Source organism: Sciurus carolinensis, chromosome 7, assembly GCF_902686445.1.
Source record: "Sciurus carolinensis chromosome 7, mSciCar1.2, whole genome shotgun sequence".
Taxonomy (NCBI): domain Eukaryota; kingdom Metazoa; phylum Chordata; class Mammalia; order Rodentia; family Sciuridae; genus Sciurus; species Sciurus carolinensis.
This window is the reverse complement of record NC_062219.1, coordinates 127,733,360-127,747,645: the sequence shown is the minus strand read 5'-3', so window position 1 is coordinate 127,747,645 and position 14,286 is coordinate 127,733,360. Positions and strand designations below refer to the sequence as shown.

At 34.6% G+C, this 14,286-nt stretch overlaps 1 protein-coding gene across 1 annotated transcript; it reads right to left on the bottom strand.

Annotated features, from left to right (window-relative positions):
* Positions 1-9,964: 9,964 nt before the first annotated feature.
* Positions 9,965-10,908, bottom strand: LOC124989393 (olfactory receptor 2W1-like). The gene is given in 2 exon segments (XM_047559262.1): positions 9,965-10,707; positions 10,710-10,908. Coding segments are annotated over 2 exon segments (942 nt in total).
* Positions 10,909-14,286: the final 3,378 nt, after the last annotated feature.

Below are 14,286 nucleotides of genomic sequence, written 5' to 3'. Positions count from 1 at the left end.
TCATAAATATAATTTGTATTTTTCTTATGTCTAGTGCTTTAAAGATCAAAATAGAGTTTCATTCTGGGAATTTAAGGTTAAATAGAGCATGGTGCCCTCAATATTGCTGGGAACAAGGCTGTTTTGATCTCAGCTATCATGCAGAAAGAATATGTTCCTTTGGAAAGTTCATAAATTGTACTTTTGAAGATTTTTTTTTTACTTATTATTTCCTTGTACTAACCAAATAAAAAGACTTATGAAAAAATAAAGAAGAGATTCAGCCTCAGAACACTTGGTATCTCTGTCTGCTGTTTCTCCACCACACTGACACCTCCCATCCACCTAGGATCCCTGGCTGCTGCTGGGGCTGGACCCTGGCATTTATCTTTTGATTAATGGGTTTAGACCATTAACATTTTGGATTATTATTGAGATTTGATTTGTATTCCCAATAATTTTGGCTTATTTTTGATTTTTAACTTGACTTGTTTTCTCCCTTGATTAACTTTTCCTTTAGTATAGTTCCTCCCTTTGTTGACTTTCATGTTGTTTTTCACTTCCTCCTCATAGAATGTTTTGCTGAGAATGTTCTGTAGTGCAGACTTTCTATTTGTAAATGCTTTTAACTTTTTTTCATCATGGAAGGATTTTATTTCATCTTCGAATCTGAAGGTTAGTTTTGCTGGGTATAAGATTCTTGGTTGTCATCCATGTTCTTTCAGAGCTTGAAATATGTCGTTCCAGGCCCTCCTAATTTTTAGGTTCTGTACTGAGAAATCTCCTGATATCCATATTGTTTTCCCCCTTTATGAAAACTGATACTTTCCCTCATGGCTTTTAAAATTCTATCCTTCTTTTTTATGTTGGGCATTTTCATTCTAAGGTGACTTGATGTGGATCTGTTGTAATTTTATACATTTGGTGTCCTGTAAGTCTCTCGTATTTGATTTTCCACTTTATTCTTCAGGTTTTGGAAGTTTTCTGATATTATTTAATTAAATAGGTTTTTCATTCCCTTGGTTTGTATCTCTGTGCCTTCCTCAATTCCAATAATTCTTAAATTTGGTCATTTCATGATATCCTATTGTTCTTGGAGGTTCTGTTCATGATTTCTTACCATCTTCTCTGTTGGTCAACTTTATTTTCAAGATTAAATATTTTTTCTTCATTGCCTGAGGTTCTGTCTTCTAAGTGAGTTAGTCTGTTGGTGATGCTTTCTATTTAGTGTTTAATTTGGTTTATTGTTTCCTTCATTTCAAAGATTTCTGGTTTTTTTTCAGAATCTCTATGTCTACATTGAAATAACCTTTTGCTTCCTGCATTTTCTTTTTTAACTGTTTATTGAAATGATCATTCATTGCCTGCATTTGCTCCCTTACATCATCCTTTTCTTTGCAGGTCATTTTAATTATGTACATTCTGAACTTCTTTTCTGACATTTGTTCTAATGTTCTGTAAATGGATTTTTTGGGGGGGTTTCTTTTTTTTCATTGTAAACAAATGGGATTCATGTTGTTTCTCTGTTTGTACATAGAGTAAAGGCATATCATTTGTGTATATTGATATAACATCTTGTTTTGTTTGGGTCCCTTTCTTCCCTTGTTTTTTCATATTGCACATGTATCTTCCCCTCTAGCAGTGTGGATCTGAGGTATTAGAACTTTCTTCCATAAGTTTATAGTGTCCCTGCAGGTTTCCAATACCTTACCTTTAAGGGGGAGATCAATATTAACAGCACCCAGTATGAAAAATATGTGACCCTAAACCAAATAGTCCCTATTAAGATGTTAAGAGTATTGTCATAATAAACAGAGATGATGAGTTTGATTATTATCTACACTACAGAAAATAGGTTTGCAATAAGGTCTACAATTTCTAATGGTGGACAAAGAGGATGGGGGACAGGTGTAGGATGTAATGTTAATTAGGTAAGAATTAAGAATATAGAGTTAGTAGATTATAGGAAGAGTGAATGCAGAATCAAAAGAAGTTGGTTGTTAGCATGAGAAAAGGGAGGCAGAGACTCTGAGGAAACAAATAAGAGGAAAATAGAGTGAGAAAAAAAATAAAAATCAAAATTAAAAAAGTACAACAAAACTGTAATATACTATTCAAACCTCCCAGTCTTCAGTAGCCTGATGCAGGAAAGGTACTTGATTTCAAAGATTATGGGGATTTGAGAGTGGGAAATGAAAAAAGAAAGGAGAAAAACAAAAATGGGGAAAAGAAAAAAAAGGAGCCTCAAAGGAAAATTGAACAATTGCTTCTATTGGAGTTCAATATCTTCTTTGCCTCTCTTCTCTGCTGATAGGCAGATTTGTCTGAAGTGTGCTGGTAACTCCACCCTCAGGATGATGACAGTTACTAAGGCAGGTGGATTAGACTTGGTGTCAGGACTCCTGGAGGCAGGGTGTAACAATTGTCAGTCCCTCTGGAAGACTGATCCCCAGGACTCTCCTTTGGGGTCCATTGTATGACACAGGAGCCTGGTCTTAGCTCCTTACCTCACTTGTGAACCTCACAGTGTCTGGTCTATAATTTAGTCTCTAAATTGTATCTCTCCTCTTCCTGCCCTTTTGACTTCTCAATCAGGAGCCTCTCTCCCTGGACATCCTGAGGGTTGAAGGCTAGGAATTGTGCATCTATCTCTGAAAGTTTTTCTGTATTGGGCAAATCAGGACCAGGAGTTGAAAGCTGTGTGTCAGCCATGTAGCTGCAGCAATGGACTGTTTGGTGGCCAGAAGATGGTTGGGAGACTGGGGATTGAGGAGCTGGAGGGCCCTGTTGGTTGCCAGATCAGTGGGATCAGTTGGTGGGTGGAGTTGTGGACCAGGCTGATATTGGGTCCCATGGAGTACTCTCAAGTTATCTCTGGGGTCCCCTTGGGTGCTGGCTGGTTGGCTGGATGAGTCAGGATCAAGATGCCCTTACACCCTTTTCCAACCTACTGACCCCTTGCAAGGCTCTCTCCTTCCTCTGCAGGAAGATGATGGCTATTAGCACACCCAACAGGGATACCTCAGATACCCGTAGGGCCCTTGGTGATGATCTTTCAGGACCAGCTGATATCCCCGGATGTAAGTGGCCATGTCCTAATTTGGTGGCAGCAGCCATGGCTAACCTGTAGGTACCTTGATAATAAACTTCTAGCCTCTGTCAGGTGTCCCAGGATGGATGCTACCCCAACTCAAGATGGCGTTGACATCATCAGGGATAATCCAAGATGGTGGGAACTGCATTGTGGCACTGAGTCTGTGCAGGTTAGTGTGGGGCTGGGCCTGGGCCAGCACTGGAGATCCATTTGAGTTCCTTATGTATTTTGGACACACACATAAACATTATCAGATATATGGATTGCAAATATTTTCTCTGGGTTCATCAGTTGTCTTCTCCGTACTGATTCTATTATTGTGAATGAACTTTTATTTTAAGGTAATACTGTTTAATTTCCTTTGTTGTCTGTGTTTTCTGGATCATATCCAAAAATTCTTATACAAACCAATGTTGTGGAGTTTGCCACCTATTATTTCTTCTGGAAATTTTGCAGTCTTAGGCCTTAGGTTTAAATTTTAAATCCATTTTGAGTTAATTTTTATATAATGTGAGATGAGTATAATTTTATTCTTCTACATATAAATATCTAGTTTTCTTAGTATTGTTTATTGAAGTGACCGCTTTTGCCCCACTAAGTGTGCTCTTGGCAACTTTGTAAAAAAAAATTGATGTTAACATTAAGTGTTTAAATTTATTTTTGGATTCTATAATCTGTTGCATTTGGCTATGTTTCTGTTTTTATGGCATTGTAATGGTGTTTGATTACTATAGCTTTTTCAGGTAGTTAATGCCTCTAGTTTTGTTCTTGCTTAAGATCGTTTTGGTTGTTTGTGATCTTTTGTGGTTATATAAATTTTAGGATTATTTTTTCATTTCTGTGAAGAATATCATTGGAATTTTGGTAAGGACTGCATTTAATCTTAGATCATTTTTAGGGTAGTAAGGATAATCTAATAATATTCATTATTTTAATTCATAACATGGATCTCTCCTCTTGATTTACTTTTGTCTTAATTTTCTTGTTTTAAATATGTACATATTTATTTTTAATAGACAGTAATTGTACATATTTTCAAGGAATGGTGTGATATTTCAGTATGTGATACAATGCATATTGATCAGATCAGAGTAATTGGTATATCCATCAGTTCAGACATTTATCATTACTTTATGTTGGAGAACATTCAAAATCCTCTCTACCATCTATTTTGAAATATACAATTAAATATTGTTAATTAGAATTATCCTACTGTGCTATAGAATGTTAGGAGTTATTCCTTCTATCGAACTGGTCCAGTACTTGTAATCACCCTCTATTCTCCTCCTCCCACTATTTGCAGGCTCTGGTCACCACCCTTCTACTTTCTACTTCTAGGAAAACAATTTTTTAAGCTTTCACATGTAAGTGAAAAGAAGCACTCTTTATCTTTCTGTGTCTGACTTATTTCATATAACATGTCCTCAAGGTCCATACAGTTGTGGCCAATGACAGGATTTTCTTTTTTTTTTTATGGCTAGATAATATTTCATTGTGTATATACCATATTATCTGTATCTTTTCTTATTGCTCATTATATATTCACTTTTATCTATTTCTCCACTGATGGACACCTCAGTTGATTCCCTTTCTTGACTATTGGGAATGGGGCTAAAATAAATATGCAAGTGCAGATGTTTGTTAATATGTTGATTTTACTTTCTTTGGATATATACCTGGAAATGGTATTGCTGTATCAAATGGCAGTTCTATTTCTATCTTTTTGAGGAGCCTCCATTACCATTTTCCATATGACTCTACTAAATTATATTCCTACAAATACTGTATGAGAGTTGCTACTTTTCTTCATCCTCATCAGTATTTCTTATTTTTTTTTCTTTTAAATAATAGTTATTATAACTGGGGTAAGCTCATCATAGTTTTGATTTGCATTTACCTGATGATTACTGATGTTTAACATTTTCTTTTTTTTGCTATACTTGCTGGCTATTTGTATATCTTATTATTATTTTAAACTAGTTTTGTCTTTAACCTTCCAACAGAAATTATTTACAAACACAATAGTATTCTGAGTTTGTGAACTTACTGTCCAGCATGTTTTGTACTTTCATATATTTTTGTGTTACTAAATTAGTAATCTTTATTCTTTTGATTTAAAGAACCTCAATATTGTTTAGATATTAGGTGTCCCTCAAAAACGAATGTGTGAGATTATGCAAGAAAGTTTAAAGGTGAAATGATTGGATTATGAGAACCTTAATTGGTGCGTTAATCCACTTGAATGGATTAACCTGAGTGGTGACTATATGCAGGTATGGTGTGGTTAGAAAAGGTAACTATTCTGCTATTTGCTGAGATGTCCTGACCAAAAGTTAATTCTACTTATTTCTTTTTAAAAATGGTTATGAAACAGCATGTAACTAATACAATGAAGAACAAATGGGATTTCCATTTCCCTAAATTATAACACTTAACTCCCAAACTTAAAAATAATATCATGCCAGTGAATTTCCAACATTTTAACCTGATTAACTGAAGGACATTGTTGAATATTGCTTGAATTCCTAACCTAGAAGACTATTAATGCCTCCATCAGGTGCTGAAGCCTGTGTCTATCCCTTGCCTCAGAGGGAGTCTTCCAGTTATCTTTGCAGAGAGAGAAGACCCCAACACCAAGTATTCTCAGCCTTTTATGTTTTTATTATCATCATCTCCTTCCTAATGACTTTAATACCATACTTATACTGTGAATCTGTTTATATACAGTGCCTTTTGGAGAGCCAGAAACCATTTTAATATCTGATTTTTGTCATTCTTCCTCAGTTTTGACTTTTGTCTCCCTGGGGGTGATATCATCATTGATATGAAAGCATACAGTAAGAGAAATAAAGGATACCAAATGGAACATGATTGAGGCTTTAATATAGATGGGAATAAATGAAATCAATTAAAAAATTTCCATGACTATTTTCAGGCTAGAGATAATGAGCAAGATTTTATTCTTATTTTCTAGTTTCCAAAAATGTATTTCCAAGGAATATTTGAAGATTCTACAATATTTTGCATGAGAAAGACAAACTGTATTACCTTTCCTTCCCTCTAAATCTGAGATGTTTTAAATGACTTAAACATTAATGTAAACTGCAGATATTGCTTCATTATTATCCAATGGACATTTTCAATATTCTGCAGAATTGATAATATTTTCATGAAGATTTAATAAAAAACTCTTAATTTATTTAGTCATTCTATAGACATTTATTGAATATGCAATTCATGTCAAAAGCCAAATTAGACATAGCAAATATATAATGTTAACAAAGGTAGTTCTCCCAAGTTGTTACTGGGGGTCATTTTGTGTTTTTTAGCTCTTGTGTTCTTGTATGAGAATATTTCAGGCAAAATGCAAAGCATAGTAAAAATATAGCAGAATTTATTAGAGGGGAAAGGAAAGATGTCCTCAAGGGAGAGAATGGGTCTTCTCATAGAGGACAGTGATGTTTTACCCCCTTTGTTCCCCAGTTTTATTGGGGGTTTTAGGGAAGTTTCTAGAGATTTCTGCCCACGTACCACTTCTTAATGATTGACAGTAAGATTGCATCAATTTTTTAAGTCTCTCCTGAGCATGATCTTATCCATAGGTATATATCCAAGTGAAACACATGGGGAATGTTTTAGTCAGTTTTTCATGGCTGTGGCTTAAAAACCTGACAAAGAACAATTTTAGAGGAGGTTCCCATTGTTTCAGAGATCTCAGTCCATAGATGGTCAACTCCTTGTCTTTGGGCCTAAGGTGAGGCAGAACATCAAGGTAGAAGGGTTTGGAGGAGGAAGGCAGCTTAGGACATGGTAAACAGGAAGTGTATAGAGAACTCTGCTCACCAGGGACAAGATATATACCCCAAATTGCATGCCCACAGTGACATACTTCTGCCAATCACAACCTACCTGCCTATAATTATTATCCCGTTAATTCCATATCAGTGGATCAAGGTGGTTATACCTCTTATAAACTAATCATTTACCTCTGAACATTCTTGCATTGTCTCACACATAAGATTTTGGGGGACACCACATATCCAAACCATAACAGAAGAGAAATTTTACTATTGTGGTAAAAATAAAATGACATGTTATAAATCTAAAGGCAACTATCAGTTCCTCTGACCAGCTGACAGGTTCTAATTGGAATTTGTTTTTTCTTGGTGGACTTTTGCTTTTATTTATTCTGTCTCTCTGAATCTTGGACCTTGTCTGTGTAGTGGACTATGTAAAAGTCACAATAATCCCCTTTCAGGTCAATTTATAGCCTTATTAGCAAGGAGGAGTCTCTTTTCATGCATTTCTTGATCCTGAGAGGCTACCCCTGAGGATAATAGGTTATTTGTCAAGGAATGTAGCATTCTATTGAATTAAGACAGAGCAGTTCCATAATGGCCCTAGGTAAATTGCTTTTTATTTATGTTTTTATTTTTAATTAATTTTTTTTGGGGGGGTTCTGGGGATTGAACTAAGGGGCACTCAACCACTGAGCCACATTCCCAGCCCTATTTTGTATTTTATTTCAAGAAAGGATCTCACTGAGTTGCTTTGTGCCTCAATGTTGCTGAGACTGGCTTTGAACTTGCGATTCTCCTGTCTCAGCCTACTGAGACACTGGGATTACAGCGTGTGCCACCATGCCCGGCTGGTAAATGGCTTTTTAAAAGACAGCATGTGGAGGGCCAGCATGTAGGCCCAGTTTGTAGAATTATCCCCTTACTTCATGTTCCTACTGCTCATACCTTATCAATAGGAAGCTCTATGTTGTTGAAAAACTCACCAATGCCTTCTCTTCAAACACATATACAACTCAAATAAAATGGGACAATGGTTTAATATTTATATGGTCTGAGTTTTGAGGGTGTTTAGAGGACACTGAGGTTTTTTAAGAATTTTCATGTGAGGAAAGATGAAAAGTTGCTTAGAGGGTTTTAAAGTGATAAATATAATGTCTGTCAAAAATTGAGATATGCTTTCCTTACAAAGTTGATACTCATTTTCAGTGACCATAATTTTGTAATTCTTTACCTTTGTCCTTCTTCCATAGTCCTTACAACACTATAACCTTAGTATTGTCTTCATGCTTTCACTGTAGTCTGATATCATCATCTCTCATATTCTTCACTTTTACCAACACTTACACAACTGATAATTGTAAAGACACAGGCAAAGATGAATGAAAACCTTAAAATAAAGGTATCATGTTCCACCAAAAAATTGGAAACTACAGATTTTAAGTGTTGGAGACAGAAGAGCCCTTAGTACTCTTATTTCTTCACCCAATTACTTCATGTAGGTTGTCAAACAACTCTACCTATGAAATGCCACAGTAAGGGTATTGTAGACATTGGGACTCTTTCACTTGCAGGGAGGATTTCAAATATCTGAGATGGTTAATTTGTAGAGAAGTGGATTAGTTTATTCAGTAGGACAGAGACTTTGAATGTATTACTGGTCAAACAAGGTGAAAAATGTGTAACAAAGAGAAAAATCACTGAATTTTGTTTTGCTAATTAGGAGGATCAAACTCCTTTGCAAAACAAATAAACAAACAAAACAAAAAGCATTAACTACCACCACATACAACACAAAATAGAACACCATAAAACCAAAGTGCCTAAAAGGGTATGGTATTAAATAAGGAGTACCTTTTGCACTGACTTCATTTAATCGTAAGTAAAACTTCTTATTTTCCTCATTTTTCTGGATTGGTGATAGAAAAGAGGTCTTTAATGGATTGTTCCTGATCTGTAGTCTGACATTTTAGGGCATTTATGTAAATGCTTTGAGAAATTGATATTCATCACACTTTCCATATCTGTCAGAGAGGAAATTAATTCAGACCTACCAAACCTCATTAATTTCATGTTTAGGGACACTTGATAGCTACTAATTTTCCTCCAACAGTGGTTCTCAAACTCTAACCTGAGCATAATTACTTGTTTGTTTAAAAATGTATATTGCTGGATCTATCCTTAAATTATCAATTGCATAGTTCTAGGGTGAGGCCTAAGAATTTGTATTTAATAAATTGTCAGTTGATGCTAATGCTTCTGGTCCAGGGGCATTTCCCTGCAGGACAAAGCCCAAATTCCCTATGAGGTCATCTAAGGATTAGGGCTAAATTACTCTAATAGAGAGACCCAAATACATAGTTAATTAATTATTATTACATAAAATGGAAGATTTTTCTCTTGCAATGGTCTGGAGGCATTGCTTTGCCAATGGGTTACTGTATATTTTCTCTGTGGTTCTGTTCCCATTTTCATGGTCCAAGTGAGATACCCTCCACATTCATATTCCAGCTAATAGGAAGGGGAGTGAGGAAGGCGAGAGCAAGTAGGTTCATAATAAAAGGTGTCCAGAATTTGTACCCATAACTTCCCTGACATTGTACTGGTGGAGTTCACATTAGGAAATGTGGTTTGCAGCATGAAGGCCACCTGTCCAATTAAAACTTGAGGTGGAATATGTATTGTTAGATTGTTAGTCTTCACATTGGTTGATCTTGTCCATCATGTAAATGAAGGGATGTGTTATTTCTCAGAAAATTAGTAGAACAAGGAAGAAAAATAACATAGCCTAGTATAATCCTGCATTAAAATAGTTTAATACTTTATATTTTTTTTACTGTATTTATTATATTTCATCATTATATTTTTACCTGTAATCCAGGATTAGTCTTGGTGCTTGTGTTTTACTTATGTATCTGTATCTCCTTATTTCCTCAATTTCCTACCTATTTACAAAGTCAAAAATCATATCTGGTACAAATTCTGGTACATTTTGGACACGTATTCATGTCTTTGCATAAATGAATTGACTTATGTTAATAAAGAACAATGTTTCTTTGCTTTTCTGCACACTGATGCATTTTTTCCTTTTCACTCATGACTTTGTTGAATGTTTTTTTATCGGTAATATTCTCTTCACTGCACTCTTCACATCTTTGTTTCTTAAAGTGTAGATCAGAGGGTTAAGGCTTGGTGTGACGATTGTGTAAAAGAGAGTAAAGAACTTTCCTTGCTCTTGGGATGTGGCATTCTGTGGTTTCATGTACATATAAATGATTGTCCCATAAAATAGAGTTACTACTGTGAGGTGAGAACCACATGTATTAAGGACCTTTCTCCACCTTCCTGCTGACTTGATCCTCATCACAGCTTGAGTGATAACTCCATATGAAATGAGAATAAGTGATAGAGGTACTAGAAGAAATATTACTCCAAGAGCAAAGACAACAATCTCAATTACTCTTGAATAGACACAAGCCATCTTGATCAATGCTGGCAACTCACAGAAAAAGTTATCCACTTTCCTGTTCCCACATCTGGGCAACTTCAAAGTCAAAGAACAAAGAATTAAGGCACTGCCAAGACCACCCAACCAGGAGGTCAGCACCATCTTCTGGCAAAGTTCAGGGTGCATTATTACTGTGTAGTGAAGAGGTTGACAGACAGCAGCATAGCGATCATAAGCCATGACAGCCAAGAGAAGACATTCCGTGGCTCCTAGGTCAAGGGCAAAGAAGAATTGGAGCACACACCCTCCATATGTAATGGATTTTTTGGGACCCCATAGATTTACCAGCATCTGGGGGATAATGCTAGTTGTATAACAGAGGTCCAAAAGGATAAATTAGATAAGAAGAAATACATGGGGGTATGGAGTTGGGTGTCTAGGTAAGATACAAGAATGATGGTTGTGTTTCCTACCAGAGTCACAATATAGAAGATGAAGACAAACACAGAGATGATGCTCTCTAGTTGAGGTTGATCAGAAAACCCTAGAAGGATGAAGTCTGTTCTGGAACTTCCATTGCTTGTTTCCATTGCTCCTTATAAAAGACATGGTAATCAAAGATAGTATCAGCCTCAGGTAGAATTGAAAATCTCTGATGTTTGTCATGGGTATCAAAACTTACTGCTTTGAATGCTTTCTCCCATATGGCAAATTTCTCATATTTTGTTTTAGTGCTTTTAGTATCTCCATATTTCACCATTTCCAAAGTGATTCTGAAAATAGTAGGCTACACCAATCACAGTGAATTGTAAATCACTGAAAATCCTTAATATGCCATATCATCCATGGTTCTATGTATTTTAATTAAATAATAAGGTCATAAAGTCAATCACATGATTTTAATAATGGGATATATTTTGAGGAGTTTTTCTTCCTTGGAACCATGACACTATTTCTCTCTTGATTACTTCATTATGATGTCTTTCCTTTATCAAAGGAGCTGTGCTCAAGGTAAAAAAGTAAAATGACATATTTTCTTGGGATATACTCTACTTTTAGGTAGCAGAACAAATTTTCCATGTTTACTTCTAAATGTCTATCTCATCATCTCTTTTACTGCAATTATTTTACTACTCATATTTTTCCTTCTTTTTATATTAATTCTGGCATTCATAGCAACACCTTTTAAAAAAATCTCTGTTTTGATTGCTGAGAAATAACATTTTTCTTTCTCTTTTTTTTTTTCTTTCAGTATTAGGGATTGAACCCAGCAGCACCCAACCACTAGTCATATCCCTAGACTTTTTATCTTTTTATTTGGAGACAGGGTCTTGCTCAATTGCGTAGGGCCTCACTAAGTTGCTGAGGCTGGCTTCACACCTGTGATCATCCTGCCTCAGCCTCCTGAGTCACTGGGATTACAAGTGTGCACCTCCTTGCCTAGCTAATATTTTTCATTATATTTATCTACATGTACAGATGCCATATTTTTGGCAATTAGTATAATGTCTAATATTACACTACCTAAATAGCTTTATCTATTTGTTGCAAAGTTAAGAATTGAACTTTTGGTCACCACAAACACAGCAGCAATCATTGTCAGCTCCTCTCATGAGTTCATTGTGCCAAATTAGGTAGACAGATAATTAAAACAATAATTTATTAAATAATCAGTAAATTGTTTATATGTATAAAATTTACAAATCACATGAGCAAATCTTTTGTTGCTTTGGAACCCTTTTTGGGGCTGGGGAGATAGCTCAGCTGGTAGAGTGCTTGCCTTGCGAGCACAAGGCCCTGAGTTCGATCCCCCGCAAAAAAAAAAAAAAAAAAGAATAAATCACTGGAACCCTTTTTGTAAAATCATCATCTCTTTGACACTAAAATGAGTACATACAAGGATAAAGATTTAATCAACTTTACTATTTCTGAGTATTGTGCCATATTAAATATATAAAATATTTAAAAATTGAATTAATTTTTTTTTGCATATTGTTTCTGACCACAAACTTCAGACCCAGTATCCTTTACTTTTACTGTGTTTTTGCAAGCAAGGAATAAATACTGTATTTGCTTCAGTTGTATTGTGAAATACAGATAAAATATCTCAAGTATCATTATTGTAAGCACTTTAGTTAGAACATGATAACATAAAAATCATATGGAAGGTACTGTTATTGTCAGTTTGGATGTAGAGATAAAGATAGAGATAAAGATGTAGTTTTTCTTCAGTAAAAAAAAGTGAATTTAACAAATAAATGTCCCATTTTTACATAGTAGAATTCAGTTAAGCCAAGCACAGTGCTTTAGTGGAAATTCTAAACTCCAAGTGTCTGGCATCAAATCACAGCTCCATCACTTGGAAGCATGTATTTTTTGACAATTATTTAATGTGATTGTGAACCAGGTTCTTTATAATGTGATAAATAAAATATAATAATAGAATAAAATCATAGTCCCTTCCACAATGGGAGGTTGTGAGGGTTAACATTTGTGATAGCACTTGGAGCTGTGTTGAGTTGGTAGTTAATTCTAAAAGTGATAAACCATATCCACCTATATATGAATTATTATTATTCTATGTACCCCTTATTTTCTTCATTTTTCATACTAGTTATTTTATTGTGATAATTTAAAGCTAATATGGATTATCTTAAATCTTTTTCCATAACTATTAAGAGGTACAGACATACCTTTGTACATAAGTATGTACAAATACACTACTTGTTGGGGTAATAAACCCAATGGACAGAAGATGGCTTGAGCACCCCAAATGCTTGATTACAAAAATACTGGGTTGTTTTGATTAAAATTGGTATGGTACTGGTAATTTAAAAAAACATGAATTTTAAAGTTGAACAGAGCTCAAAAGGCACAAATCCAGCTTTTGTTCTTGTATAGAATATCTTTCCACAGATTAGTCACACAATTCATATTTCATACAGCATTCATGACAGGCAAGTTAGTTGCACATGAAGTGCTTTTCTTCCTTTAATCAGTGCTAAAGATGCTTCCTTTAATGTGTAGGCATAGAATCTCTTTCATTATACAAATAATACAGAATAAGTTATTTCAGCATGTCTTACTTAAAAAACCCACCATATGTTAGTATCATTATAAAGTAAAAGAGGGATACACAAAAGTAGAAGCTGAGGAATATAGGTAAATATTTTTTTAACTGTCACCTGAGTGAAGAAATAGAAAATTACCAATTACCTCTATCATACTACTTCCTTGTCCCTTAGAGTATCCACTGTCCTGATGTTTATAATAATGACCTCCATCCTTTTAACCATTAAAAAACCAAATGTACTTCTCTGGAAAATAACATATTAGTTTGACTTATCTGAAAAATTTTACAAGTGTACTCTTGAATTTTTATTCCCAGACTAAATGCACTTTCAGTTTTTCTGAGCAGTACATGATCTAAATTTCCACATTTTCTTGGTTACTTTCTACTAGACACATCATAGTTTATCAAGAAATTCAAATTACTGTGTAAAAAAATGAGCAGAGTATCCCAGATGTGTCATACTATCAGAGCACATAGGGAATGACTATGATCTGCATATATTTTCTAAAATATATGTGACTCATTTTTAGCAGATGAAAAACATTAGCTCAATCTAAACTTTGGGTTATCATAAGGCCCTAGGTATTCTTAGAAATACTGCCATGGCAAGAATTATTCATTATGATATTTATGTTGTGAGTCCAAATACAGAACTTTTCATTTAATGCTTTTAAATATTTTCCATATTATTTAATTGTTGGATTGCATACTAAATATCATTTTTAATTTCAATTTAAAAAATGAGTGAAAAGCTAATTATTTTGATTAAGTCATTATTGTATACTTGTATTGAATGATCACACCAAAATTCAAAATTTATACTATTAAATAGTTATACTATTAAATATACTATTAAATTAGTTTTTAAAAACAGAAAGAAAATATACAAGCAAAT